Source organism: Oncorhynchus keta, unplaced genomic scaffold (assembly GCF_023373465.1).
Source record: "Oncorhynchus keta strain PuntledgeMale-10-30-2019 unplaced genomic scaffold, Oket_V2 Un_contig_3250_pilon_pilon, whole genome shotgun sequence".
NCBI lineage: Eukaryota > Metazoa > Chordata > Actinopteri > Salmoniformes > Salmonidae > Oncorhynchus > Oncorhynchus keta.
The window spans coordinates 97501-120762 of record NW_026287156.1 but is presented as its reverse complement, the minus strand read 5'-3'; the positions used below and the strand labels follow the sequence as shown (position 1 = coordinate 120762).

At 51.6% G+C, this 23262-nt stretch overlaps 1 protein-coding gene and 2 long non-coding RNA genes across 4 annotated transcripts in view; all 3 read left to right on the top strand.

The window, feature by feature from the left end:
- The first annotated feature begins 902 nt into the window (after positions 1-902).
- On the top strand, positions 903-3750 carry LOC127923782 (uncharacterized). The gene is made up of 3 exons (XR_008115378.1): positions 903-1054; positions 1644-1748; positions 3736-3750. It is a non-coding gene; the product is annotated as an uncharacterized LOC127923782 (long non-coding RNA).
- A 12999-nt stretch (positions 3751-16749) lies between these two features.
- LOC127923781 (uncharacterized) lies at positions 16750-22572 on the top strand. Of its 2 annotated transcripts, none has more exons than XR_008115377.1 (5): positions 16750-16925; positions 17048-17122; positions 17390-17536; positions 17765-17896; positions 22543-22572. It is a non-coding gene; the product is annotated as an uncharacterized LOC127923781 (long non-coding RNA). The 2 variants fall into 2 exon arrangements; XR_008115376.1 differs by lacking the exon at positions 22543-22572 and adding an exon at positions 21922-21996.
- Position 22573: 1 nt separating this feature from the next.
- atf7ip2 (activating transcription factor 7 interacting protein 2) overlaps positions 22574-23262 on the top strand; it is a 14950-nt gene continuing 14261 nt past the window's right edge. Inside the window, exon 1 of the mRNA XM_052507830.1 lies at positions 22574-22628. Within this exon, the coding sequence (XP_052363790.1) occupies positions 22596-22628 (33 nt within the window). The 5' untranslated portion in view covers positions 22574-22595. The remainder of the gene's footprint in view (positions 22629-23262) is intronic.

The window sequence follows — 23262 nt, the reverse complement described above, 5'->3', positions numbered from 1 at the left end:
AGAGTCAATGTGGAGGCTATATACAGGGTATTACGGTACAGAGTCAATGTGGAGGCTATATACAGGGTGTTACGGTACAGAGTCAATGTGGAGGCTATATACAGGGTATTACGGTACAGAGTCAGTGTGGAGGCTATATACAGGGTGTTACGGTACAGAGTCAATGTGGAGGCTATATACAGGGTGTTACGGTACAGTGTCAATGTGGAGGCTATATACAGGGTGTTACGGTACATAGTCAATGTCTGGGGGCACAAGTTAAATTGGCAGTTGAATTAAATATCCTGCATCTTCCTCAATGTCATAATTTCGGGAAATAAATAATTATATCAAAACCATAAAACATTTACAACCTGTCCTGTTTTCTTCATAACAAAGTTTTGTACTTCAATCCCCCCCCCCCAAAAAAATTGTCCTATAAATAAAACAACAAACTAATGACAAATGGTCCGATACCTTCTCCATTCCACAGAAATCACAATTATCTCAATTATCACAATTATATTCAGCTTGAATCTTTCCAAAACATGTTTTACAGGACAAATTCCACGTCACATTTTAAATTAAACCTCCTTTACCTTGTTACAGATACAATATGTTTTAGCCATTTTCCCCCATTGTATGTCTCCATAGATATTCGACCACAAAAAATATAGTGTAATGTGGCTAATATCACCCCAAAAAATATTCCTAATCTGTTTATTACTACGTGTATCGTTGAGGAATGTTAATATATTGTCAAATGAATATATTTTGTCATGTAAATAAATCGATGTGACTTTTACATCGAGCACAGAGAAATGAATGAATGGTCTCAACCAAGTCACGCCAGATGTTTTGAAGAGTTCTCGCGATATTCTTCGAGATTTACTGATGGAGTTTAGTTTCCGGTAACCCAGGAATTGGTGCGCTCCTCTTTTCCCTCCGATTCGGCAGATGCTAACGGAGCTACTTTACAAGAAGGAAAAACCCCTTCCTTTTGCAGAGTAAAAAACATTGAAAACCTTAAAATCTTCTGCTTCATTGAAAAAAAAAAGAACAAGATCGAAACCAGGTTAGTTTTCACGTTTTCTAATATGGGATTTATTTTTCTCTTAATTCATTGGAAATGTTGGAGCGATTGGTGAAATGCTTTAGTGCCGTAGCTTATTAACGTTAGGAGTTTAACGTTATCTAGCTATCTACAACGTTAGTTTGTTTTGTTCCTGCATCCCGATTGCAAGGAAATGTGAGCTATAGACCGAGGGTGGATTTTTGTGCAAATGTGCATATTTCTTGTTGTATCTTAAACCAGAATTGTGTTGGTGTAACCGGTGTGAAATGTCTCTTGAGATCTTAAAATAGTTGTATCCACCGAATACGGTAAAGGTTATTTGTGGAGCGATAGGTAACGGTACTTCGAGTGTGACTGGTTCGAGTCCAATTTGCAAATGTTATTAGCTTGCCAACTAGGTAATACAATTCATAGTTATTAGTCCAAGGGCCACCCATTAAAAACCAAAAATAAAAAGTGTTGTTCTTTGACCCTAGAAACGAAACTGCAAAATGTCAACCACATAGCTGGAGATCATGTTTATGATCATAAACACTTTCGAAACGTGTAAAGGTTTCGTTTTTTTTTTTTAATGTCTCTTTCTTGCCAGAGTTGCCTCATTGTTCGCCGCCGTAGGACTCTGGAGCAGTGGAAGCATGTCCTCCGGAGAAATAAATCACGCCTCTTCATCTGGCAGTCTGACAGACACATCTGGGTTTGTATAGTGCCAACTGTAAAGTTTGGTGGAGGAGGAATAATGGTCTGGGGCTGTTTTTTCATGGTTCGGGGCTCCTTTAGTTCCACCGAAGGAGAAATCTTAATAACATAACAATGACATTCTAGATGATTCCGTGCTTCCAACTTTGTGGCAACAGTTTGGGGTCAGTCCCTATCCTGTTTTCAGCGTGACGATCAATCAGATGTATCTATAAAGCCCCCTTTTGTTTTACATCAGTAGATGTCTTCAAAGTGCTGTACAGAAACCCAGCCTCAAACCCCAAACAATGCCCCCTGTACAGAAACAGCCAAACCCCATACAGATGCCCCAGCCAATGTCTTCAAAGTCAAAACCCAGCCTCAAACCCCAATGCCCCCCTGTACAGAAACCCAGCCTCAAACCCCATACAATGCCCCCCTGTACAGAAACCCAGCCTCAAACCCCAAACAATGCCCCCCCCTGTACAGAAACCCAGCCTCAAACCCCAAACAATGCCCCCCCATGTACAGAAACCCAGCCTCAAACCCCAAACAATGCCCCCCATGTACAGAAACCCAGCCTCAAACCCCAAACAATGCCCCCCAGAAACCCAGCCTCAAACCCCAAACAACGCCCCCCTGTACAGAAACCCAGCCTCACACCCCAAACAATGCCCCCCCCTGTACAGAAACCCAGCCTCAAACCCCATACCAAATACATACCAAAAAATAAAAAATGTTTTAATGCCCCCCCGTGCACAAAGCCAGGTACATACAAAAAGACAAACGTTTTTTTTTTCGAGATCGGTGTGGAAGAGCTTGACTTGGCCTGCACATGCACTATGATTTTGAAATGTTCTATATGTTTTTAAACATTTATAATATTACACGTTTTTAATGTTAATATTCATGTTAAAATATGTACTTAATGACGTTGACACTTTACAGTTTTGTTTCCTGTGTCACAGAAGGCCTTTTCTGAAGCCTTGTTTTGGTGGTTGGCCTTGGACAACGTGTAGGGGTCGTTCATTTGATTTGAGTCACTTTCTGACACCTTTTGCTTTGAACAAAACTTTACAGATATATATATATATATATATGAGAGAGAGAGAAGTGGTCAGAAAGTTTAATTCAGGAGATATGGGTTCCCATCCCCATCCTACCATGAGACGGCCATGTTTTCATTCAGGAGATATGGGTTCCCATCCTACCATGAGACGGCCATGTTTTCATTCAGGAGATATGGGTTCCCATCCTACCATGACAAGGCCATGTTTTCATTCAGGAGATATGGGTTCCCATCCTACCATGAGACGGCCATGTTTTCATTCAGGAGATATGGGTTCCCATCCTACCATGAGACGGCCATGTTTTCATTCAGGAGATATGGGTTCCCATCCTACCGTGAGACGGCCATGTTTTCATTCAGGAGATATGGGTTCCCATCCTACCATGAGACGGCCATGTTTTCATTCAGGAGATATGGGTTCCCATCCTACCGTGAGACGGCCATGTTTTAATTCAGGAGATATGGGTTCCCATCCTACCGTGAGACGGCCATGTTTTAATTCAGGAGATATTATTTCCCAGGCAAGTCAGTTAAGAACAGATTCTTATTTTCATTGAGGGCCGTTCGGGCAGAACGAGATTTGTACCTTGTCAGCTTGGGGATTCGATCCTGCATTCGGTTACTAGTCCCACGCCTAACCACTAGGCTACCCTGTTTTCATTCAGGAGATATGGTTCCCATCCTACCATGAGACGGCCATGTTTTCATTCAGGAGATATGGGTTCCCATCCTACCATGAGACGGCCATGTTTTAATTCAGGAGATATGGGTTCCCATCCTACCATGAGACGGCCATGTTTTAATTCAGGAGATATGGGTTCCCATCCTACCATGTCTTGTTTTCATATTTTCATATTTAAAATATAGTAATTAACCATCCAGAACTGTAACTAGCTGTTGGTTTATTCATGAACCATTCTGTCTTCATTCTTACCAGGATGAGGAAGAGGATTCAGAGAGCATGAAGGTGGGTCACCTGACTCTGACCAGCCAACCAAGATGTTCTCCAAGTGTGAGGTAAGCAGTCTGGTCATATTTAATTGACATGACTCTTAATGGCTTTCTGTTGTGGAATGTTTTGGTACGTTGTGTCCTGCTGAACACAGCCTTGTGTTGTGTTCTGGTCAGGGTCTGGTGTGTCCTGGTACAGGGTCTGGTCTGATGTGTTCTGGTACAGGGTCTGGTCTGGTGTGTTCTGGTACAGGGTCTGGTGTGTCCTGGTACAGGGTCTGGTGTGTCCTGGTACAGGGTCTGGTCTGATGTGTTCTGGTACAGGGTCTGGTCTGGTGTGTCCTGGTACAGGGTCTGGTGTGTTCTGGTACAGGGTCTGGTGTGTCCTGGTACAGGGTCTGGTGTGTCCTGGTACAGGGTCTGGTGTGTTCTGGTCCAGGGTCTGGTGTGTTCTGGTACAGGGTGTGGTGTGTTCTGGTACAGGGTCTGGTGTGGTGTGTTCTGGTACAGGGTCTGGTGTGGTGTGTCCTGGTACAGGGTCTGGTGTGTTCTGGTACAGGGTCTGGTGTGTTCTGGTACAGGGTCTGGTGTGTCCTGGTACAGGGTCTGGTGTGTTCTGGTACAGGGTCTGGTGTGTTCTGGTACAGGGTCTGGTGTGTTCTGGTGTGTTCTGGTCCAGGGTCTGGTGTGTTCTGGTACAGGGTCTGGTGTGTTCTGGTACAGGGTCTGGTGTGTACTGGTACAGGGTCTGATGTGTACTGGTACAGGGTCTGGTGTGTTCTGGTACAGGGTCTGGTGTGTTCTGGTCCAGGGTCTGGTGTGTTCTGGTACAGGGTCTGTTGTGTCCTGGTACAGGGTCTGGTGTGTCCTGGTACAGGGTCTGGTGTGTTCTGGTACAGGGTCTGGTGTGTCCTGGTACAGGGTCTGGTGTGTTCTGGTCCAGGGTCTGGTCTGGTGTGTTCTGGTCCAGGGTCTGGTGTGTTCTGGTACAGGGTCTGGTGTGTTCTGGTACAGGGTCTGGTGTGTTCTGGTACAGGGTCTGTTGTGTCCTGGTACAGGGTCTGGTGTGTTCTGGTACAGGGTCTGGTGTGTTCTGGTACAGGGTCTGGTGTGTTCTGGTACAGGGTCTGGTCTGATGTGTTCTGGTACAGGGTCTGGTCTGATGTGTTCTGGTACAGGGTCTGGTCTGGTGTGTTCTGGTACAGGGTCTGGTCTGGTGTGTTCTGGTACAGGGTCTGGTGTGTCCTGGTACAGGGTCTGGTGTGTTCTGGTACAGGGTCTGGTGTGTTCTGGTACAGGGTCTGGTGTGGTGTGTCCTGGTACAGGGTCTGGTGTGTTCTGGTACAGGGTCTGGTGTGTTCTGGTACAGGGTCTGGTGTGTCCTGGTACAGGGTCTGGTGTGTCCTGGTACAGGGTCTGGTGTGTTCTGGTACAGGGTCTGGTGTGTTCTGGTACAGGGTCTGGTGTGTTCTGGTGTGTTCTGGTCCAGGGTCTGGTGTGTTCTGGTACAGGGTCTGATGTGTCCTGGTACAGGGTCTGGTGTGTTCTGGTCCAGGGTCTGGTGTGTTCTGGTGTGTTCTGGTACAGGGTCTGGTGTGTTCTGGTACAGGGTCTGGTGTGTTCTGGTACAGGGTCTGGTGTGTTCTGGTACAGGGTCTGGTGTGTCCTGGTACAGGGTCTGGTGTGTCCTGGTACAGGGTCTGGTGTGTTCTGGTACAGGGTCTGGTGTGTTCTGGTACAGGGTCTGGTGTGTTCTGGTACAGGGTCTGGTGTGTTCTGGTACAGGGTCTGGTGTGTTCTGGTACAGGGTCTGGTGTGTTCTGGTACAGGGTCTGGTGTGTTCTGGTACAGGGTCTGGTGTGTCCTGGTACAGGGTCTGGTGTGTCCTGGTACAGGGTCTGGTGTGTTCTGGTGTGTTCTGGTCCAGGGTCTGGTGTGTTCTGGTACAGGGTCTGGTGTGTTCTGGTACAGGGTCTGGTGTGTTCTGGTACAGGGTCTGGTGTGTTCTGGTACAGGGTCTGGTGTGTTCTGGTACAGGGTCTGGTGTGTCCTGGTACAGGGTCTGGTGTGTTCTGGTCCAGGGTCTGGTGTGTTCTGGTACAGGGTCTGGTGTGTTCTGGTACAGGGTCTGGTGTGTTCTGGTACAGGGTCTGGTGTGTTCTGGTACAGGGTCTGGTGTGTTCTGGTACAGGGTCTGGTGTGTCCTGGTACAGGGTCTGGTGTGTTCTGGTACAGGGTCTGGTGTGGTGTGTTCTGGTACAGGGTCTGGTGTGTTCTGGTACAGGGTCTGGTGTGTCCTGGTACAGGGTCTGGTGTGTTCTGGTACAGGGTCTGGTGTGTCCTGGTACAGGGTCTGGTGTGGTGTGTTCTGGTACAGGGTCTGGTGTGTTCTGGTACAGGGTCTGGTGTGGTGTGTTCTGGTACAGGGTCTGGTGTGTTCTGGTACAGGGTCTGGTGTGGTGTGTTCTGGTACAGGGTCTGATGTGTCCTGGTACAGGGTCTGGTGTGTCCTGGTACAGGGTCTGGTGTGTCCTGATACAGGGTCTGGTGTGTTCTGGTACAGGGTCTGGTGTGTTCTGGTACAGGGTCTGGTGTGGTGTGTTCTGGTACAGGGTCTGGTGTGGTGTGTTCTGGTACAGGGTCTGGTGTGGTGTGTCCTGGTACAGGGTCTGGTGTGTTCTGGGTACAGGGTCTGGTGTGGTGTGTCCTGGTACAGGGTCTGGTGTGTCCTGGTACAGGGTCTGGTGTGTCCTGGTACAGGGTCTGGTGTGTCCTGGTACAGGGTCTGGTGTGTCCTGGTACAGGGTCTGGTGTGTCCTGGTACAGGGTGGTCTGGTGTGTCCTGGTACAGGGTGGTCTGGTGTGTCCTGGTACAGGGTCTGGTGTGTCCTGGTACAGGGTCTGGTGTGTCCTGGTACAGGGTCTGGTGTGTTCTGGTACAGGGTCTGGTGTGTTCTGGTACAGGGTCTGGTGTGTTCTGGTACAGGGTCTGGTGTGTCCTGGTACAGGGTCTGGTGTGTTCTGGTACAGGGTCTGGTGTGTTCTGGTACAGGGTCTGGTGTGTCCTGGTACAGGGTCTGGTGTGTTCTGGTACAGGGTCTGGTGTGTTCTGGTACAGGGTCTGGTGTGTTCTGGTACAGGGTCTGGTGTGTTCTGGTACAGGGTCTGGTGTGTTCTGGTACAGGGTCTGGTGTGTTCTGGTACAGGGTCTGGTGTGTTCTGGTACAGGGTCTGATGTGTCCTGGTACAGGGTCTGGTGTGTTCTGGTACAGGGTCTGGTGTGGTGTGTTCTGGTACAGGGTCTGGTGTGTTCTGGTACAGGGTCTGGTGTGTTCTGGTGTGTTCTGGTCCAGGGTCTGGTGTGTTCTGGTCCAGGGTCTGATGTGTCCTGGTACAGGGTCTGGTGTGTCCTGGTACAGGGTCTGTTGTGTCCTGGTACAGGGTCTGGTGTGTTCTGGTCCAGGGTCTGGTGTGTTCTGGTACAGGGTCTGGTGTGTTCTGGTACAGGGTCTGGTGTGTCCTGGTACAGGGTCTGGTGTGTCCTGGTACAGGGTCTGTTGTGTCCTGGTACAGGGTCTGGTGTGTCCTGGTCCAGGGTCTGGTGTGTCCTGGTACAGGGTCTGGTGTGTTCTGGTACAGGGTCTGGTGTGTCCTGGTACAGGGTCTGTTGTGTCCTGGTACAGGGTCTGGTGTGTCCTGGTACAGGGTCTGGTGTGTCCTGGTACAGGGTCTGTTGTGTCCTGGTACAGGGTCTGTTGTGTCCTGGTACAGGGTCTGGTGTGTTCTGGTACAGGGTCTGGTGTGGTGTGTTCTGGTACAGGGTCTGGTGTGTTCTGGTACAGGGTCTGGTGTGTCCTGGTACAGGGTCTGGTGTGTTCTGGTACAGGGTCTGGTGTGTCCTGGTACAGGGTCTGGTGTGGTGTGTTCTGGTACAGGGTCTGGTGTGTTCTGGTACAGGGTCGGGTGTGGTGTGTTCTGGTACAGGGTCTGGTGTGGTGTGTTCTGGTACAGGGTCTGGTGTGTCCTGGTACAGGGTCTGGTGTGTCCTGGTACAGGGTCTGGTGTGTCCTGGTACAGGGTCTGGTGTGTTCTGGTACAGGGTCTGGTGTGTTCTGGTACAGGGTCTGGTGTGGTGTGTTCTGGTACAGGGTCTGGTGTGGTGTGTCCTGGTACAGGGTCTGGTGTGTTCGGGTACAGGGTCTGGTGTGGTGTGTCCTGGTACAGGGTCTGATGTGTCCTGGTACAGGGTCTGGTGTGTCCTGGTACAGGGTCTGGTCTGGTGTGTTCTGGTACAGGGTCTGGTGTGTTCTGGTACAGGGTCTGGTGTGTTCTGGTACAGGGTCTGATGTGTCCTGGTACAGGGTCTGGTGTGTTCTGGTACAGGGTCTGGTGTGTCCTGGTACAGGGTCTGTTGTGTCCTGGTACAGGGTCTGGTGTGTCCTGGTACAGGGTCTGGTGTGTCCTGGTACAGGGTCTGGTGTGTTCTGGTACAGGGTCTGGTGTGTTCTGGTACAGGGTCTGGTGTGTCCTGGTACAGGGTCTGGTGTGTTCTGGTACAGGGTCTGGTGTGTCCTGGTACAGGGTCTGTTGTGTCCTGGTACAGGGTCTGGTGTGTTCTGGTACAGGGTCTGGTGTGTTCTGGTACAGGGTCTGGTGTGTCCTGGTACAGGGTCTGGTGTGTTCTGGTACAGGGTCTGGTCTGGTGTGTTCTGGTACAGGGTCTGGTGTGTTCTGGTACAGGGTCTGGTGTGTTCTGGTACAGGGTCTGGTGTGTTCTGGTACAGGGTCTGGTGTGGTGTGTTCTGGTACAGGGTCTGGTGTGTTCTGGTACAGGGTCTGGTGTGTCCTGGTACAGGGTCTGGTGTGTCCTGGTACAGGGTCTGGTGTGTTCTGGTACAGGGTCTGGTGTGTTCTGGTACAGGGTCTGGTGTGTTCTGGTACAGGGTCTGGTGTGTTCTGGTACAGGGTCTGGTGTGGTGTGTTCTGGTACAGGGTCTGGTGTGGTGTGTCCTGGTACAGGGTCTGGTGTGTTCTGGTACAGGGTCTGGTGTGGTGTGTTCTGGTACAGGGTCTGGTGTGTTCTGGTACAGGGTCTGGTGTGTCCTGGTACAGGGTCTGGTGTGTCCTGGTACAGGGTCTGGTGTGTCCTGGTACAGGGTCTGGTGTGTCCTGGTACAGGGTCTGGTGTGTCCTGGTACAGGGTCTGGTGTGTTCTGGTACAGGGTCTGGTGTGTTCTGGTACAGGGTCTGGTGTGTCCTGGTACAGGGTCTGTTGTGTCCTGGTACAGGGTCTGGTGTGTCCTGGTACAGGGTCTGGTGTGTTCTGGTACAGGGTCTGGTGTGTTCTGTTACAGGGTCTGGTCTGGTGTTTTCTGGTACAGGGTCTGGTGTGTCCTGGTACAGGGTCTGGTGTGGTGTGTTCTGGTACAGGGTCTGGTCTGGTGTGTTCTGGTACAGGGTCTGGTGTGTCCTGGTACAGGGTCTGGTCTGGTGTGTCCTGGTACAGGGTCTGGTCTGGTGTGTTCTGGTACAGGGTCTGGTCTGGTGTTTTCTGGTACAGGGTCTGGTGTGTCCTGGTACAGGGTCTGGTGTGGTGTGTCCTGGTACAGGGTCTGGTCTGGTGTTTCCTGGTACAGGGTCTGGTGTGTTCTGGTACAGGGTCTGGTCTGGTGTGTTCTGGTACAGGGTCTGGTGTGTTCTGGTATAGGGTCTGGTGTGTTCTGGTACAGGGTCTGGTGTGTTCTGGTACAGGGTCTGGTGTGGTGTGTTCTGGTACAGGGTCTGGTGTGTTCTGGTACAGGGTCTGGTCTGGTGTGTTCTGGTACAGGGTCTGGTCTGGTGTGTTCTGGTACAGGGTCTGGTCTGGTGTTTTCTGGTACAGGGTCTGGTGTGTTCTGGTACAGGGTCTGGTCTGGTGTGGTGTGTTCTGGTACAGGGTCTGGTCTGGTGTGTTCTGGTACAGGGTCTGGTGTGTTCTGGTACAGGGTCTGGTCTGATGTGTCCTGGTACAGGGTCTGGTGTGTTCTGGTACAGGGTCTGGTGTGTTCTGGTACAGGGTCTGGTGTGTCCTGGTACAGGGTCTGGTGTGTTCTGGTACAGGGTCTGGTGTGTTCTGGTACAGGGTCTGGTGTGTTCTGGTACAGGGTCTGGTGTGTCCTGGTACAGGGTCTGGTGTGTTCTGGTACAGGGTCTGGTGTGTTCTGGTACAGGGTCTGGTGTGTTCTGGTACAGGGTCTGGTGTGTTCTGGTACAGGGTCTGGTGTGTTCTGGTACAGGGTCTGGTGTGTCCTGGTACAGGGTCTGGTGTGTTCTGGTCCAGGGTCTGGTGTGTTCTGGTCCAGGGTCTGGTGTGTTCTGGTACAGGGTCTGGTGTGTCCTGGTACAGGGTCTGGTGTGTTCTGGTACAGGGTCTGGTGTGTTCTGGTACAGGGTCTGATGTGTCCTGGTACAGGGTCTGGTGTGTTCTGGTACAGGGTCTGGTGTGGTGTGTTCTGGTACAGGGTCTGGTGTGTTCTGGTACAGGGTCTGGTGTGTCCTGGTACAGGGTCTGGTGTGTTCTGGTACAGGGTCTGGTGTGTCCTGGTACAGGGTCTGGTGTGGTGTGTTCTGGTACAGGGTCTGGTGTGTTCTGGTACAGGGTCTGGTGTGGTGTGTTCTGGTAAAGGGTCTGGTGTGTTCTGGTACAGGGTCTGGTGTGGTGTGTTCTGGTACAGGGTCTGATGTGTCCTGGTACAGGGTCTGGTGTGTCCTGGTACAGGGTCTGGTGTGTCCTGGTACAGGGTCTGGTGTGTTCTGGTACAGGGTCTGGTGTGTTCTGGTACAGGGTCTGGTGTGGTGTGTTCTGGTACAGGGTCTGGTGTGGTGTGTTCTGGTACAGGGTCTGGTGTGGTGTGTCCTGGTACAGGGTCTGGTGTGTTCGGGTACAGGGTCTGGTGTGGTGTGTCCTGGTACAGGGTCTGATGTGTCCTGGTACAGGGTCTGGTGTGTCCTGGTACAGGGTCTGGTGTGTCCTGGTACAGGGTCTGGTGTGTCCTGGTACAGGGTCTGGTGTGTCCTGGTACAGGGTGGTCTGGTGTGTCCTGGTACAGGGTGGTCTGGTGTGTCCTGGTACAGGGTGGTCTGGTGTGTTCTGGTACAGGGTGGTCTGGTGTGTCCTGGTACAGGGTCTGGTGTGTTCTGGTACAGGGTCTGGTGTGTTCTGGTACAGGGTCTGGTGTGTTCTGGTACAGGGTCTGGTGTGTCCTGGTACAGGGTCTGGTGTGTTCTGGTACAGGGTCTGGTGTGTTCTGGTACAGGGTCTGGTGTGTCCTGGTACAGGGTCTGGTGTGTTCTGGTACAGGGTCTGGTGTGTTCTGGTACAGGGTGTGGTGTGTTCTGGTACAGGGTCTGGTGTGTTCTGGTACAGGGTCTGGTGTGTTCTGGTACAGGGTCTGGTGTGTTCTGGTACAGGGTCTGGTGTGTCCTGGTACAGGGTCTGGTGTGTTCTGGTACAGGGTCTGGTCTGGTGTGTTCTGGTACAGGGTCTGGTGTGTTCTGGTACAGGGTCTGGTGTGTTCTGGTACAGGGTCTGGTGTGTTCTGGTCCAGGGTCTGGTGTGTCCTGGTACAGGGTCTGGTGTGTCCTGGTACAGGGTCTGGTGTGTCCTGGTACAGGGTCTGGTGTGTTCTGGTCCAGGGTCTGGTGTGTTCTGGTACAGGGTCTGGTGTGTTCTGGTACAGGGTCTGGTGTGTCCTGGTACAGGGTCTGGTGTGTTCTGGTACAGGGTCTGATGTGTCCTGGTACAGGGTCTGGTGTGTTCTGGTCCAGGGTCTGGTGTGTTCTGGTACAGGGTCTGGTGTGTTCTGGTACAGGGTCTGGTGTGTCCTGGTACAGGGTCTGGTGTGTCCTGGTACAGGGTCTGGTGTGTTCTGGTACAGGGTCTGATGTGTCCTGGTACAGGGTCTGATGTGTCCTGGTACAGGGTCTGGTGTGTTCTGGTACAGGGTCTGGTGTGGTGTGTTCTGGTACAGGGTCTGGTGTGTTCTGCTACAGGGTCTGGTGTGTCCTGGTACAGGGTCTGGTGTGTGTTCTGGTACAGGGTCTGGTGTGTCCTGGTACAGGGTCTGGTGTGGTGTGTTCTGGTACAGGGTCTGGTGTGTTCTGGTACAGGGTCTGGTGTGTTCTGGTACAGGGTCTGGTGTGGTGTGTTCTGGTACAGGGTCTGATGTGTCCTGGTACAGGGTCTGGTGTGGTGTGTCCTGGTACAGGGTCTGATGTGTCCTGGTACAGGGTCTGGTGTGTTCTGGTACAGGGTCTGGTGTGTTCTGATACAGGGTCTGGTGTGGTGTGTTCTGGTACAGGGTCTGGTGTGGTGTGTCCTGGTACAGGGTCTGGTGTGTTCTGGTACAGGGTCTGGTGTGGTGTGTCCTGGTACAGGGTCTGATGTGTCCTGGTACAGGGTCTGGTGTGTCCTGGTACAGGGTCTGGTCTGGTGTGTTCTGGTACAGGGTCTGGTGTGTTCTGGTACAGGGTCTGGTGTGTTCTGGTACAGGGTGGTCTGGTGTGTCCTGGTACAGGGTGGTCTGGTGTGTCCTGGTACAGGGTGGTCTGGTGTGTTCTGGTACAGGGTCTGGTGTGTCCTGGTACAGGGTCTGGTGTGTCCTGGTACAGGGTCTGGTGTGTTCTGGTACAGGGTCTGGTGTGTTCTGGTACAGGGTCTGGTGTGTTCTGGTACAGGGTCTGGTGTGTCCTGGTACAGGGTCTGGTGTGTTCTGGTACAGGGTCTGGTGTGTTCTGGTACAGGGTCTGGTGTGTTCTGGTACAGGGTCTGGTGTGTTCTGGTACAGGGTCTGGTGTGTTCTGGTACAGGGTCTGGTGTGTCCTGGTACAGGGTCTGGTGTGTTCTGGTACAGGGTCTGGTGTGTCCTGGTACAGGGTCTGGTGTGGTGTGTTCTGGTACAGGGTCTGGTGTGTTCTGGTACAGGGTCTGGTGTGTTCTGGTACAGGGTCTGGTGTGTTCTGGTACAGGGTCTGGTGTGGTGTGTTCTGGTACAGGGTCTGGTGTGTTCTGGTACAGGGTCTGGTGTGTTCTGGTACAGGGTCTGGTGTGTTCTGGTACAGGGTCTGGTGTGTTCTGGTACAGGGTCTGGTGTGTTCTGGTACAGGGTCTGGTGTGTTCTGGTACAGGGTCTGGTGTGTTCTGGTACAGGGTCTGGTCTGGTGTGTTCTGGTACAGGGTCTGGTCTGGTGTGTTCTGGTACAGGGTCTGTTGTGTCCTGGTACAGGGTCTGGTGTGGTGTGTTCTGGTACAGGGTCTGGTGTGTTCTGGTACAGGGTCTGGTGTGTCCTGGTACAGGGTCTGGTGTGTCCTGGTACAGGGTCTGGTGTGTCCTGGTACAGGGTCTGGTGTGTCCTGGTACAGGGTCTGGTGTGTCCTGGTACAGGGTCTGGTGTGTTCTGGTACAGGGTCTGGTGTGTTCTGGTACAGGGTCTGGTGTGTCCTGGTACAGGGTCTGGTGTGTCCTGGTACAGGGTCTGGTGTGTCCTGGTACAGGGTCTGGTGTGTTCTGGTACAGGGTCTGGTGTGTTCTGTTACAGGGTCTGGTCTGGTGTTTTCTGGTACAGGGTCTGGTGTGTCCTGGTACAGGGTCTGGTGTGGTGTGTTCTGGTACAGGGTCTGGTCTGGTGTGTTCTGGTACAGGGTCTGGTGTGTCCTGGTACAGGGTCTGGTCTGGTGTGTCCTGGTACAGGGTCTGGTCTGGTGTGTTCTGGTACAGGGTCTGGTCTGGTGTTTTCTGGTACAGGGTCTGGTGTGTCCTGGTACAGGGTCTGGTGTGGTGTGTCCTGGTACAGGGTCTGGTGTTTCCTGGTACAGGGTCTGGTGTGTTCTGGTACTGGGTCTGGTCTGGTGTGTTCTGGTACAGGGTCTGGTGTGTTCCGGTACAGGGTCTGGTGTGTTCTGGTACAGGGTCTGGTGTGTTCTGGTACAGGGTCTGGTCTGGTGTGTTCTGGTACAGGGTCTGGTGTGTTCTGGTACAGGGTCTGGTCTGGTGTTTTCTGGTAAAGGGTCTGGTCTGGTGTGTTCTGGTACAGGGTCTGGTCTGGTGTGTTCTGGTACAGGGTCTGGTGTGTCCTGGTACAGGGTCTGGTCTGGTGTGGTGTGTTCTGGTACAGGGTCTGGTCTGGTGTGTTCTGGTACAGGGTCTGGTGTGTTCTGGTACAGGGTCTGGTCTGATGTGTCCTGGTACAGGGTCTGGTGTGTTCTGGTACAGGGTCTGGTGTGTTCTGGTACAGGGTCTGGTGTGTTCTGGTACAGGGTCTGGTGTGGTGTGTTCTGGTAAAGGGTCTGATGTGTCCTGGTACAGGGTCTGGTGTGGTGTGTTCTGGTAAAGGGTCTGGTGTGGTGTGTTCTGGTACAGGGTCTGGTGTGGTGTGTCCTGGTACAGGGTCTGGTGTGTTCGGGTACAGGGTCTGGTGTGGTGTGTTCTGGTACAGGGTCTGGTCCGATGTGTTCTGGTACAGGGTCTGGTGTGTCCTGGTACAGGGTCTGGTGTGTCCTGGTACAGGGTCTGGTGTGTCCTGGTACAGGGTCTGGTGTGTCCTGGTACAGGGTCTGGTGTGTTCTGGTACAGGGTCTGGTGTGTCCTGGTACAGGGTCTGGTGTGTCCTGGTACAGGGTCTGGTGTGTTCTGGTACAGGGTCTGGTCTGGTGTTTTCTGGTACAGGGTCTGGTGTGTTCTGGTACAGGGTCTGGTCTGGTGTGTTCTGGTACAGGGTCTGGTCTGGTGTGTTCTGGTACAGGGTCTGGTGTGTCCTGGTACAGGGTCTGGTCTGGTGTGTCCTGGTACAGGGTCTGGTGTGTTCTGGTACAGGGTCTGGTCTGGTGTTTTCTGGTACAGGGTCTGGTGTGTCCTGGTACAGGGTCTGGTGTGGTGTGTCCTGGTACAGGGTCTGGTCTGGTGTTTCCTGGTACAGGGTCTGTCTGGTGTGTTCTGGTACAGGGTCTGTCTGGTGTGTTCTGGTACAGGGTCTGGTCTGGTGTGTTCTGGTACAGGGTCTGGTGTGTTCTGGTACAGGGTCTGGTGTGTCCTGGTACAGGGTCTGGTCTGGTGTGTTCTGGTACAGGGTCTGGTGTGTTCTGGTACAGGGTCTGGTCTGGTGTGTTCTGGTACAGGGTCTGGTGTGTTCTGGTACAGGGTCTGGTCTGGTGTGTTCTGGTACAGGGTCTGGTGTGTCCTGGTACAGGGTCTGGTCTGGTGTGTTCTGGTACAGGGTCTGGTCTGGTGTGTTCTGGTACAGGGTCTGGTGTGTTCTGGTACAGGGTCTGGTGTGTTCTGGTACAGGGTCTGGTCTGATGTGTCCTGGTACAGGGTCTGGTGTGTTCTGGTACTTGGTCTGGTGTGTTCTGGTACAGGGTCTGGTCTGGTGTGTTCTGGTACAGGGTCTGGTGTGTTCTGGTACAGGGTCTGGTGTGGTGTGTTCTGGTAAAGGGTCTGATGTGTCCTGGTACAGGGTCTGGTGTGTTCTGGTACAGGGTCTGGTCTGGTGTGTTCTGGTAAAGGGTCTGGTGCGGTGTGTTCTGGTACAGGGTCTGGTCTGGTGTGTCCTGGTACAGGGTCTGGTATGGTGTGTTCTGGTACAGGGTCTGGTTTGGTGTTTTCTGGTACAGGGTCTGGTGTTTTCTGGTACAGGGTCTGGTGTTTTCTGGTACAGGGTCTGGTGTGTTCTGGTACAGGGTCTGGTGTGTTCTGGTAAAGGGTCTGGTCTGGTGTGTTCTGGTACAGGGTCTGGTGTGTTCGGGTACAGGGTCTGGTCAGGTGTGTTCTGGTACAGGGTCTGGTGTGTTCTGGTACAGGGTCTGGTGTGTCCTGGTAAAGGGTCTGGTCTGGTGTGTTCTGGTACAGGGTCTGGTGTGTTCTGGTACAGGTGTGTGTGTAGTAACCAGGTGTGTGTGTCATCCCCAGGTCCAGGGTCTGGTGTGTGTAGTAACCAGGTGTGTGTGTAGTAACCAGGTGTGTGTTCTCCCCAGGTCCAGGGTCTGGTGTGTGTAGTAACCAGGTGTGTGTGTAGTAACCAGGTGTGTGTAGTAACCAGGTGTGTGTAGTAACCAGGTGTGTGTTCTCCACAGGTCCAGGGTCTGGTGTGTGTAGTAACCGGTTGGTAACCAGGTGTGTTCTCCCCAGGTCCAGGGTCTGGTGTGTGTAGTAACCAGGTGGTAACCAGGTGTGTGTTCTCCCCAGGTCCAGGGTCTGGTGTGTGTTTAGTAACCAGGTGGTAACCAGGTGTGTGTTCTCCCCAGGTCCAGGGTCTGGTGTGTGTAGTAACCGGGTGGTAACCAGGTGTGTTCTCCCCAGGTCCAGGGTCTGGTGTGTGTAGTAACCAGGTGGTAACCAGGTGTGTGTTCTCCCCAGGTCCAGGGTCTGGTGTGTGTTTAGTAACCAGGTGGTAACCAGGTGTGTGTTCTCCCCAGGTCCAGGGTCTGGTGTGTGTAGTAACCAGGTGTGTGTTCTCCCCAGGTCCAGGGTCTGGTGTGTGTAGTAACCAGGTGTGTGTTCTCCCCAGGTCCAGGGTCTGGTGTGTGTAGTAACCAGGTGTGTGTTCTCCCCAGGTCCAGGGTCTGGTGTGTGTGTAGTAACCAGGTGTGTGTAGTAACCAGGTGTGTGTAGTAACCAGGTGTGTGTTCTCCCCAGGTCCAGGGTCTGGTGTGTGTAGTAACCAGGTGTGTGTTCTCCCCAGGTCCAGGGTCTGTTGTGTGTAGTAACCAGGTGTGTGTAGTAACCAGGTGGTAACCAGGTGTGTGTTCTCCCCAGGTCCAGGGTCTGGTGTGTGTAGTAACCAGGTGGTAACCAGGTGTGTGTTCTCCCCAGGTCCAGGGTCTGGTGTGTGTGTAGTAACCAGGTGGTAACCAGGTGTGTGTTCTCCCCAGGTCCAGGGTCTGGTGTGTGTGTAGTAACCAGGTGGTAACCAGGTGTGTGTTCTCCCCAGGTCCAGGGTCTGGTGTGTGTGTAGTAACCAGGTGGTAACCAGGTGTGTGTTCTCCCCAGGTCCAGGGTCTGGTGTGTGTGTAGTAACCAGGTGTGTGTAGTAACCAGGTGTGTGTAGTAACCAGGTGGTAACCAGGTGTGTGTTCTCCCCAGGTCCAGGGTCTGGTGTGTGTGTGTAGTAACCAGGTGGTAACCAGGTGTGTGTTCTCCCCAGGTCCAGGGTCTGGTGTGTGTGTGTGTGTGTGTGTGTGTGTGTGTGTGTGTGTGTGTGTGTGTGTGTGTGTGTGTGTGTGTGTGTGTGGTAACCAGGTGGTAACCAGGTGTGTTTCTTCCCAGGTCCAGGGTCTGGTGTGTGTAGTAACCAGGTGTGTGTTCTCCCCAGGTCCAGGGTCTGGTGTGTGTGGTAACCAGGTGTGTTTCTCCCCAGGTCCAGGGTCTGGTGTGTGTGTGTGTAGTAACCAGGTGTGTGTTCTCCCCAGGTCCAGGGTCTGGTGTGTGTGTGTGTGTAGTAACCAGGTGGTAACCAGGTGTGTGTTCTCCCCAGGTCCAGGGTCTGTTGTGTGTGTAGTAACCAGGTGGTAACCAGGTGTGTGTTCTCCCCAGGTCCAGGGTCTGGTGTGTGTAGTAACCAGGTGTGTGTTCTCCCCAGGTCCAGGGTCTGGTGTGTGTAGTAACCAGGTGTGTGTAGTAACCAGGTGGTAACCAGGTGTGTGTTCTCCCCAGGTCCAGGGTCTGGTGTGTGTGTGTGTGTAGTAACCAGGTGTGTGTAGTAACCAGGTGTGTGTTCTCCCCAGGTCCAGGGTCTGGTGTGTGTGTAGTAACCAGGTGTGTGTAGTAACCAGGTGTGTGTAGTAACCAGGTGGTAACCAGGTGTGTGTTCTCCCCAGGTCCAGGGTCTGGTGTGTGTAGTAACCAGGTGTGTGTTCTCCCCAGGTCCAGGGTCTGTTGTGTGTAGTAACCAGGTGTGTGTAGTAACCAGGTGGTAACCAGGTGTGTGTTCTCCCCAGGTCCAGGGTCTGGTGTGTGTAGTAACCAGGTGTGTGTTCTCCCCAGGTCCAGGGTCTGCTCCAGCAGGAAGTGCATAGTGCCATGAAACAGTCTGAATCCAAGATGGAGTCGCTACTAGAGAGAGTTCAGCTACTGGAATGTGAACCTAAATATGATCTGGTCATACGCAGACTGGAGGTAGGGAGGAGGGGGGACAGACTAGAGGTAGGAGGGAGGAGGGGAGGGGGGGGCAGACTAGAGGTAGGGAGGAGGAGGAGGGGGCAGACTAGAGGTAGGGAGGAGGAGGAGGGGACAGACTAGAGGTAGGAGGGAGGAGGAGGAGGGGGCAGACTAGAGGTAGGGGAGGGGAGGGGGTCCAGACTGGAGGGAGGGGGGGCAGACAGACTAGAGGTGGGGGGCAGACTAGAGGTAGGGGGAGGGGGGTCCAGACTGGAGGTAAGGAGGAGGGGGGTTCAGACTGGAGGTAGGGAGGGGGGTTCAGACTGGAGGTAGGGAGGGGGGGTTCACACTGGAGGTAGGGAGGGGGAGGGGGTTCAGACTGGAGGGGGGAGGGGGGGGGTCAGACTGGAGGTAGGGAGGGGGTTCAGACTGGAGGTAGGGGGGTTCAGACTGGAGGTAGGGGGGTTCAGACTGGAGGTAGGGGGGGGGCAGACTGGAGGTAGGGAGGGGTTCAGACTGGGGGGGGGCAGACTGGAGGTAGGGAGGGGGGGAGGGGTTCAGACTGGAGGTAGGGAGGGGGGGCAGACTGAGGGGGTTCAGACTGGAGGTAGGGAGGGGGGTTCAGACTGGAGGGGGAGGGGGGTTCAGACTGGAGGTAGGGAGGAGGAGGGGTCCAGACTGGAGGTGGGGAGGGGTTCAGACTGGAGGGGGAGGGGGGTTCAGACTGGCGGTAGGGAGGGGAGGAGGGGTCCAGACTGGAGGGGAGGGGGTTCAGACTGGAGGTAGGGAGGGGGGAGGGGGAATAGAAGGGGAATAACCCTGTGTTTCTCTAGTTAGAGGGGAATAACCCTGTGTTTCTCTAGTAAGAGGGGAATAACCCTGTGTTTCTCTAGTTAGAGGGGGAATAACCCTGTGTTTCTCTAGTAAGAGGGGAATAACCCTCCTCTCTCTAGTTAAGGGGGAATAACCCTGTGTTTCTCTAGTTAGAGAGGGAATAACCCTGTGTTTCCCTAGTTAGAGGGGAATAACCCTGTGTTTCTCTAGTTAGAGGGGAATAACCCTGTGTTTCTCTAGTAAGAGGGGAATAACCCTCCTCTCTCTAGTTAGGGGGAATAACCCTGTGTTTCTCTAGTTAGAGAGGTAATAACCCTGTGTTTCCTAGTTAGAGGGGGAATAACCCTGTGTTTCTCTAGTTAGAGGGGGAATAACCCTGTGTTTCTCTAGTTAGAGGGGAATAACCCTGTGTTTCTCTAGTTAGAGGGGAATAAGCCTCCTCTCTCTAGTTAGAGGGGAATAACCCTCCTCTCTCTAGTTAGAGGGGAATAACCCTGTGTTTCTCTATTTAAGGGGGAATAACCCTGTGTTTCTCTATTTAAGGGGGAATAACCCTGTGTTTCTCTATTTAAGGGGGAATAACCCTGTGTTTCTCTAGTTAGGGGAATAACCCTCCTCTCTCTAGTTAGAGGGGGAATAACCCTGTGTTTCTCTATTTAAGGGGGAATAACCCTGTGTTTCTCTAGTTAAGGGGGAATAACCCTCCTCTCTCTAGTTAGAGGGGAATAACCCTGTGTTTCTCTATTTAAGGGGGAATAACCCTGTGTTTCTCTAGTTAGAGGGGAATAACCCTGTGTTTCTCTAGTTAGAGGGGAATAACCCTGTGTTTCTCTAGTTAAGGGGGAATAACCCTCCTCTCTCTGAGTTAGAGGGGAATAACCCTGTGTTTCTCTATTTAAGGGGAATAACCCTGTGTTTCTCTATTTAAGGGGAATAACCCTGTGTTTCTCTAGTTAGAGGGGAATAACCCTGTGTTTCTCTAGTTAGAGGGGGAATAACCCTCCTCTCTCTAGTTAGAGGGGAATAACCCTGTGTTTCTCTGTTTAAGGGGAATAACCCTGTGTTTCTCTATTTAAGGGGGAATAACCCTGTGTTTCTCTAGTTAGAGGGGTAATGACCCTGTGTTTCTCTAGTTAGAGGGGAATAACCCTGTGTTTCTCTAGTTAGAGGGGGAATAACCCTGTGTTTCTCTGTTTAGGGGGAATAACCCTCCTCTCTCTAGTTAGAGGGGAATAACCCTGTGTTTCTCTGTTTAAGGGGGAATAACCCTGTGTTTCTCTATTTAAGGGGAATAACCCTGTGTTTCTCTAGTTAGAGGGGAATGACCCTGTGTTTCTCTAGTTAGAGGGGAATAACCCTGTGTTTCTCTAGTTAGAGGGGAATAACCCTGTGTTTCTCTAGTTAGTGGGGGAATAACCCTGTGTTTCTCTATTTAAGGGGGAATAACCCTGTGTTTCTCTAGTTTAAGGGGGAATAACCCTGTGTTTCTCTAGTTAGAGGGGGAATAACCCTGTGTTTCTCTAGTTAGTGGGGGAATAACCCTGTGTTTCTCTATTTAAGGGGGAATAACCCTGTGTTTCTCTATTTAAGGGGGAATAACCCTGTGTTTCTCTAGTTTAAGGGGGAATAACCCTGTGTTTCTCTAGTTTAAGGGGGAATAACCCTGTGTTTCTCTAGTTAGAGGGGGAATAACCCTGTGTTTCTCTAGTTAGAGGGGGAATAACCCTGTGTTTCTCTAGTTAGAGGAGGAATAACCCTCCTTCTCTAGTTAGAGGAGGAATAACCCTCCTCTCTCTAGTTAGAGGGGAATAACCCTGTGTTTCTCTATTTAAGGGGGAATAACCCTGTGTTTCTCTAGTTAAGGGGTAATAACCCTGTGTTTCTCTAGTTAGAGGGGGAATAACCCTGTGTTTCTCTAGTTAGAGGGGAATAACCCTGTGTTTCTCTAGTTAGAGGAGGAATAACCCTCCTCTCTCTAGTTAGAGGGGAATAACCCTGTGTTTCTCTAGTTAAGGGGAATAACCCTGTGTTTCTCTAGTTAGAGGGGAATAACCCTGTGTTTCTCTAGTTAAGGGGGAATAACCCTGTGTTTCTCTAGTTAGAGGGGAATAACCCTGTGTTTCTCTAGTTAGAGGAGGAATAACCCTCCTCTCTCTAGTTAGAGGAGGAATAACCCTCCTCTCTCTAGTTAGAGAGGAATAACCCTGTGTTTCTCTATTTAAGGGGAATAACCCTGTGTTTCTCTAGTTAGAGAGGTAATAACCCTGTGTTTCTCTAGTTAGAGGGGGAATAACCCTGTGTTTCTCTAGTTAGAGGGGAATAACCCTGTCTCTCTAGTTAGAGGGGAATAACCCTGTGTTTCTCTAGTTAGAGGGGAATAACCCTGTGTTTCTCTAGTTAGAGGGGAATAACCCTGTGTTTCTCTGTTTAAGGGGAATAACCCTGTGTTTCTCTAGTTAAGGGGGAATAACCCTGTGTTTCTCTATTTAAGGGGGAATAACCCTGTGTTTCTCTAGTCAAAGGGGGAATAACCCTCCTCTCTCTAGTTAGAGGGGGAATAACCCTGTGTTTCTCTAGTTAGAGGGGGAATAACCCTCCTCTCTCTCTAGTAAGAGAGGGAATAACCCTGTGTTTCTCTAGTTAGAGGGGGAATAACCCTCCTCTCTCTCTAGTAAGAGGGGAATAACCCTGTGTTTCTCTAGTTAGAGGGGGAATAACCCTGTGTTTCTCTAGTTAGAGGGGAATAACCCTCCTCTCTCTAGTTAGAGGGGAATAACCCTGTGTTTCTCTAGTAAGAGGGGAATAACCCTGTGTTTCTCTAGTTAGAGGGGAATAACCCTCCTTCTCTAGTTAGAGGGGAATAACCCTGTGTTTCTCTGGTTAGAGGGGAATAACCCTGTGTTTCTCTAGTTAGAGGGGAATAACCCTGTGTTTCTCTAGTTAGAGGGGAATAACCCTGTGTTTCTCTATTTAAGGGGAATAACCCTGTGTTTCTCTAGTTAGAGGGGGAATAACCCTGTGTTTCTCTAGTTAGAGGGGAATAACCCTGTGTTTCTCTAGTCAGAGGGGAATAACCCTCCTTTCTCTAGTTAGAGGTGGAATAACCCTGTGTTTCTCTAGTTAGAGGGGGAATAACCCTGTGTTTCTCTATTTAAGGGGAATAACCCTGTGTTTCTCTAGTTAGAGGGGATTAACCCTGTGTTTCTCAGGCTCACATTAAGAAGGTGAAGAGGAGGGGGAATAACCCTGTGTTTCTCTAGTTAGAGGGGGAATAACCCTGTGTTTCTCTAGTTAGAGAGGAATAACCCTGTGTTTCCCTAGTAAGAGGGGAATAACCCTGTGTCTCTCTAGTTAGAGGGGAATAACCCTGTGTTTCTCTAGTTAGAGGGGGAATAACCCTCCTTTCTCTAGTTAGAGGGGGAATAACCCTGTGTTTCTCTAGTTAGAGGGGAATAACCCTGTGTCTCTCTAGTTAGAGGGGAATAACCCTGTGTTTCTCTAGTTAAAGGGGAATAACCCTGTGTTTCTCTAGTTAGAGGGGAATAACCCTCCTCTCTCTAGTTAGAGGGGGAATAACCCTGTGTTTCTCTAGTTAGAGGGGAATAACCCTGTGTTTCTCTAGTTAAGGGGGAATAACCCTGTGTTTCTCTGTTTAAGGGGAATAACCCTGTGTTTCTCTAGTTAGAGGGGGAATAACCCTGTGTTTCTCTGTTTAAGGGGGAATAACCCTGTGTTTCTCTATTTAAGGGGAATAACCCTGTGTTTCTCTAGTTAGAGGGGGAATAACCCTGTGTTTCTCTGTTTAAGGGGAATAACCCTGTGTTTCTCAGGCTCACATTAAGAAGGTGAAGAGGAGGGGGATGCTGCCATCTCTTATGTCAGGATGCTACGAGCTCCTGGAGTAAAACACAATCAGGTAGACACACACACACACTGTGTTTCACACACACACACACACACACACACACACACACACACACACACACACACACCCTCTGTCTCTCTCTCTCTCTCTGTCCTCTCTCTCTCTGTCCTCTCTCTCTCTGTCCTCTCTCTCTCTCTCTCTGTCCTCTCTCTCTCTCTGTCCTCTCTCTCTCTGTCCTCTCTCTCTCTGTCCTCTCTCTCTCTCCTCTCTGTCCTCTCTCTCTCTGTCCTCTCTCTCTCTCCTCTCTGTCCTCTCTCTCTCTGTCCTCTCTCTCTCTGTCCTCTCTCTCTCTCTCTCTCTCTCTGTCCTCTCTCTCCTCTCTCTCTCTCTCCTCTCTCTCTCTGTCCTCTCTCTCTCTCTCTCTCTCTCTGTCCTCTCTCTCTCGCTGTCCTCTCTCTCCCTCTTCTCTCTCTGTCCTCTCTCTCCCTCTTCTCTCTCTGTCCTCTCTCTCTCTCTGTCCTCTCGCTCTCTCTCTCTCTGTTCTCTCGCTCTCTCTCTCTCTCTCTCTCTCTGTCCTCTTTCTCTCGCTCTGTTCTCTCGCTCTGTCCTCTCTCTCTCTCTCTGTTCTCTCTCTCTGTCCTCTCTCTCTGTCCTCTCTCTCTGTCCCCTCTCTCTTTGTGTCCTC